Source organism: Pundamilia nyererei, unplaced genomic scaffold (genome assembly GCF_000239375.1).
Source record: "Pundamilia nyererei isolate P.nyererei 1_Seehausen unplaced genomic scaffold, PunNye1.0 scaffold00355, whole genome shotgun sequence".
NCBI classification, from domain to species: domain Eukaryota; kingdom Metazoa; phylum Chordata; class Actinopteri; order Cichliformes; family Cichlidae; genus Pundamilia; species Pundamilia nyererei.
Genome location: NW_005187756.1, coordinates 13,896 through 19,356, shown reverse-complemented (window position 1 = coordinate 19,356; position 5,461 = coordinate 13,896). Strand labels below are relative to the sequence as shown.

Sequence of the window (5,461 nt, the reverse complement as noted above, 5' to 3'; positions counted from 1 at the left end):
GAAGTGTTTTTAAAACATTAGTTCCATCAGGGGGATGTAGTGGATATGTCACACGTTGTACACAAACCTATAAAGCTATTCCAACATATAAAAAAAAAAAAAAGAGCCGAGTGGAAATATTCAAGGCACTTAGAATTATACAACAAATGAATTTACAGACAAACAGAACTAAATACAAGTTAACCAAGCTGTGACATTTCATATACAGTTGGGAGCCAGGACAGATCAGGTGAGCTAAAAGGCATATTTCTGTGTTATAATAGTAAAAACAATATCCTAGCAAACACTGCGTGTTGCCATTCATCCATAAAGTGCATCACATGACCTGTTCCAGGCCTAGTTTGAGACAAGTCAACATCCCCCGTAGCCATTATATCCTTCGTAGTCATCATGAAAGAGTGAAAACAACAGCTGCTCAGCACACTCGACCACACGTGAAACGTCTGCCTCTCAAGTGCTCTTAAGTGTAAAAATATGGCTTTAGTGGACGATTTAATGAATAACAGTCTTGATGCAGATAAAGAGCCAACAAAGCTAAACTGTGAGTTTATTAGTTGCCTGTGGCATTCACTTCTTCCTCAAATACCAGCCCGATGGTTTTGCATCCTAACAAGCTTTGAAGGCTTTGAAACGATGACTACGTTGGCCTTGTTTTCCCTCTTTTTCCAGCCCGTCAGGTCTTAAACATTAGGATTTTTCAGGTAAAAAGAATAGCACCGCTGTATACTTGAGGAGCTGTCACCTCTTTGTGTCTTTCACCCAAATTATATAGTTATAATTCTATAATTATACTCCTGAGTATCTCACCTGGTCGATAGTTTTATCAGCTGGGATTTTGAGACATCTGAAATAAAAATTCTGTCGAGGTTTCCTAGGATGCCCCAAAACATGACTAACGTGACTATTGCTGTAACTGCAATGCCAGTAGAAAAAGTAGCTGTTAGATCTGATATCTTAAAATCCACAGCAGCTAAAACCAAATCCTCATTCCTACATATGTGAGCAAAAATGCCATTCTTGTCCTTTAATCACGCCACAGTAGGCCTTGGAAAAAAAAAAAAAGGAAATCCAGAAGAAGTGCCAGGAGAGGTCTGGTGTAAAGATTTGTGAAATGACCTTCACCTGGAAAATTAATGCCTTCAAATGTTTATGCATATATGCAGGAATGTTTCTTGGTAACGACACGATTAGTATACATGTCGACCTTTACATTCCTTGGCTTTGACACAGTATGGTACAGACTAAATGCCCCCATCAGGACATGATTTATGACACATGGCACTAAAACAGAGTGGAATGTAGCTTTTAGATGCACCGGAAAGTGGAGACACAATGGCAATTTTCAAGACGGAAGGACCGTCTACCACAATAACAGTAAATGGCAGTACACTGCAATGAGATGAAGTACCTGCAGACCAATCGTTACCAATCCTCTGTCAAACACACCTGTTACCTGCTTATCCTGAGTCAGACTTTTATTTGAACAGCCACACGGGGGTGTCGTTTCCCTGGTTTATAAAGAGGGCCTCTCATAACAACTAAGATACCATAAGGCAAAGGACTGCAGCGAAAACTATTGAGATTATAATTCAGATTTCATATAGATTGTCACAATTGTGAAATCTGCCCTTTTCTCCTTTTTTCTTTTTTTTGGTCAAAAATTCAGACTTTGGCTTTGGGCTCTAACTCATGAGGTCTTGTGGATACACACTGGGTTCAAAAGTGAATCATCAGGACCAAGAAATCCAAACACACTGTCAGACAGATCCATTTAGTCCAAAGTCCCAACAAGGTGTTCAACATCTTCTGTAGGTGCCGGATAAAATTTCCCATGGTTTGTTGCTTTTAGTATACAACCATTCTCTTTTAAGTCCAGATCTTGAGGTATCATCCAACTCCATGACTGGACAATGAAACATCACTTGCCCTCTGACAGGTAGTAAGATGAGATGTGAAAGGACGTGGTAAAGGCAAAGTACAAATAAGAACACAAGAAAAACTAAAAAACAAACAACCCAAACAAACATGTGGACTAATGCTGCAGTGAGGAGGAGGAAAAGAAGGCAGGGAGAACAAAAAGAGATGGCGAGGAAGACCCGGGTTTATTGTTAGTGTTCTGAGTTCTTGTGGTAGAGCTGAGTGACCTGGATGACGGGAGGAGAGACGCTGAGCGACGGACCGCACCAACAGGCAGAGGATCGCACAGGCTGCACCTCACACCTGCCACTGGAGAGAGGGAAGTCAGAGCAGAAGAAATACACTGAGCACGTGACAGAAGGTAACGGGACGAGAGAACATCAGGCAACACAAAGACAGACAGACAAAGATCCAAAGAGGAAATGCAGATGCGAGAGACTAGAATAGCTCAAAGTGTGAGGCATTGATGTGGGGAGACCGAGACATCAAGTTATTGATGCCGCAGCACCAGAATACTGCACGTACAGGTCCCCTGAGAACACAGCGAGACAGGCTTGCTATCCAACTCTATATAGCATCTGTTAAAACACAAGTGATAACAGATAAGGGCATCAGGACTGTTTACATCCCGTCTACATCCTCAAACATCACGTGCACTCACAAAGCATTATATACAGTAGTACTTTTATAGAAGCTGTCAATCCAACAGTCGAGAATAGGAAGAAAGAAAAACCTGCACTCCCTCAAATCCAAACACCTACAATGGTCATGTAATGAACATACATCACCACGTGAAAAAGAGGCACAAACACCATTTGTTAGTCATATGTGATGCAGGAGTGCAGTGCAGCACAGACAGAAGAGAGGACAGGACGTTGGAGTACAACAAATACACACCACAGCTGGGGCAAAATCAATTTCAGGTCACTTGCTTTAAAACTAGACTATTTTTAAACACATCCTTTAACTCAGATAGTTGTCCCTTAAAAAGCATAATCCTGTGACAGGTTTAAATCAATATGTGGTTTGTTAAGACCGGACTTTGATCAGGAGACATTTTTCTGAACTACTTTTACTGAAAGTGAAATCACCCCAATCCGGAGAAACATCCCGACTCCGAGCACTTTAAAGACAGGTTTGTTTATTTTTCAAATAAATCTTAATACAGCACTTACATGTAATGTGTGCAGCTCCGGGGAACACGGGAATTAAACGCACATTTACCATGTGAGCGCTGCACTTAGACCGACTTGAAAGCAATCCGAACCCATCCTTAAACACGCCAACATCATTAAACATGACATCTTTACTGTGCAGTTAGCAGTGGGATGCATGTTATTGGCAAGAAGAACAGAGTGGGGGGAGGAAACAGTATGCCACAGTGTTAGCCTGCTGAGCTGCAATTGAAAGTACCTCATATGTTATGGGGCTCTTTATTTTCACATTGGGGCAGCACTGCTGTGAAATATGAGAGTGAAAAACAAGTGAAAACATTTTTTTTAAAAAGAAAAGGAGAAAGTGGAACAAGGTTTAGAATATTAATGATAATTATCTTCTCCTTAAACCAGAAACATCTTCACAGACATTCATACGCCATTTTTTTTTTTTATTACCATAACTACATTTACACACTAGTGTGTGCCGTCTTTATGACTCTCGTGTGGGTCTGAAACTCATCACTGAAACGTTGACATTTGTATTTCTTGATTTCAAAATACCAGAAACATAACAACAGCCAGTATTTGGTAAATAAGGTCCAATCCTGGAATAAAAAACAACATCTGGGCAGTGATGAGAACCACAGTTCAAACCCACAACCCACAACTGTAGTGAGAAAACCGTGCAAACACCAGAGTCGATTTCAGTGTTCATTCCCAACAACTGAACAACTTCCTTTCTGCGTGATGTTGATTTTTATTTTTCGTGTTTCTTTAAAAGTGTAAACATCACTCCTTTTTGAGCATAAACATTGTGTAGATTTATAGATATTTATGACAACTTGATGTCTTTACTTTTTTGTTTTCTGTCTATTTACATGTTTGAAATTTAACTCTTCTACTGACAGTAAAGAACATTTTTTAAATTCTGATATTAAAACGGTTTTCTACTTGCTTAAAAATGTGAAAACCTTTTCCATGAGGAGGAAAGATACACCGAACCTTGCACTCTGTGAGTCTTACTCCTATGAGATCAGTAAATACTGTCATTTAATTAAATTAGGTTGTAGAGGATGAAGTAAGAGAGGTGCACACTCTTCAGGGCCTATAAATCAAGTTCTCTGCTGTGCAAACCGTTTTCACCCTAATCAGTCGCAGAAAACTGCACGTCCTCAGATAAGACAAATTCTACTGTGGTTTTAATAATGAGCTTTTGAGATTTTCAGTCATCTCCAGTTTACTACATTAACTGCAGTTGTAAATCCAACACATCATTTATTCATTTGGCTTCAAGGCTTCCAGCAGTTTATGAGCCGTGATGCCTTTAACTTTCCTGATGGTCTTATGTGGGGTTTTATTAACTCCAGATTATCACGAAAGACAAAAAACATGCAAGTTTTGTGCAAGACGGACAAAATCAAATGGACTGAACTGCCTCGCAAGAAAGCCTGTTAACCTTACGAGAATGCTCCTTAAGGTGGTTTAAATTCACAAATGAACCTTGCCCCTCGACCTTTGATCCACTTTTAAAATAAATGGAAAATCTGCTTTAACTTCGATGTTGTGGCAGCATAAACAGATATAATTCTGTGGAAATCACATGAACTTTGGTTGGTGTCAGGAGCACATTAGAGGAGTAGTAGATCAAACCTACTCCTTGTTTTATCGTTGCCATTTGTGGTTTATGCGAGCGTCTCTTACCCGGTGTCTTCAGGGATGTCCTGATCGGCCTCTGCAGCAGATGACTCCACATCTGCACTGCTCTCACTGCCCTGAGCTGACAGTCGACATGGAGACTCTGGACTAACACACTCATCGCTGCAACAGAGATTCACACACACATCCAAAAGGTCATTCTCCTCTCACTTGTGAGACTTTTGTGAATCTCTCTAAGGATGCATACGGTTGTGTTTATCTACTGACTTGATATGCTTTTCCAGTAGTAGGATGGCTTGCTCCCTCTCCTCCAGTCTCCTCTTTAGGGAGGCAATCTCCTTTTGCTTCTCTAGCAGCTCCTTCTGTAGACGATAGTTGCTCTCCTCCAGAGTCTCACAGAACGCCTAGAAGGAGGGGAAAATGAGGAGCAGAAAATATTTACATCTTTGGTATATGGTCAAAATACCATATAGATAACAACAATGGGGTTTTCTTCAGAAGTTCGTGAATTGAAAAGGCCCAGCGGGCTGTGAGGTCTGTGCCAAAAGCTTCAGCATGCATTTGATGCAAATGGAGAATTTTGTGTTACGTTACTGATCCTCGTCCTATTTTGTAGCCAGCATCCTTCCAGTTTCACGTTTTTGGCTAACAGAGTGACTGAAGCAGAATATTTCAACCCCCATATTTAACAGTGGACAGCACATTATTTTCATCAAATGCAGCTTTGTTTA

The 5,461-nt window shown here is 40.5% G+C and overlaps 1 protein-coding gene across 4 annotated transcripts in view; it reads right to left on the bottom strand.

Annotated features, from left to right (window-relative positions):
• Nucleotides 1-2,083: 2,083 nt before the first annotated feature.
• snx16 (sorting nexin 16) overlaps nt 2,084-5,461 on the bottom strand; it is an 11,480-nt gene continuing 8,102 nt past the window's right edge. The window contains exons 6-9 of one of the 4 annotated variants that reach the window (XM_005752368.1): nt 4,998-5,134; nt 4,776-4,892; nt 3,331-3,375; nt 2,165-2,226 (exon numbers count right to left, since the gene is read on the bottom strand). In XM_005752368.1, the coding sequence (XP_005752425.1) occupies nt 3,357-3,375; nt 4,776-4,892; nt 4,998-5,134 (273 nt within the window). In that variant the 3' untranslated portion in view covers nt 2,165-2,226; nt 3,331-3,356. Of the gene's footprint in view, nt 3,376-4,775; nt 4,893-4,997; nt 5,135-5,461 lie in introns of all 4 variants that reach the window. The other 3 variants (XM_013915723.1, XM_005752366.1, XM_005752369.1) reach the window with 3 other exon arrangements.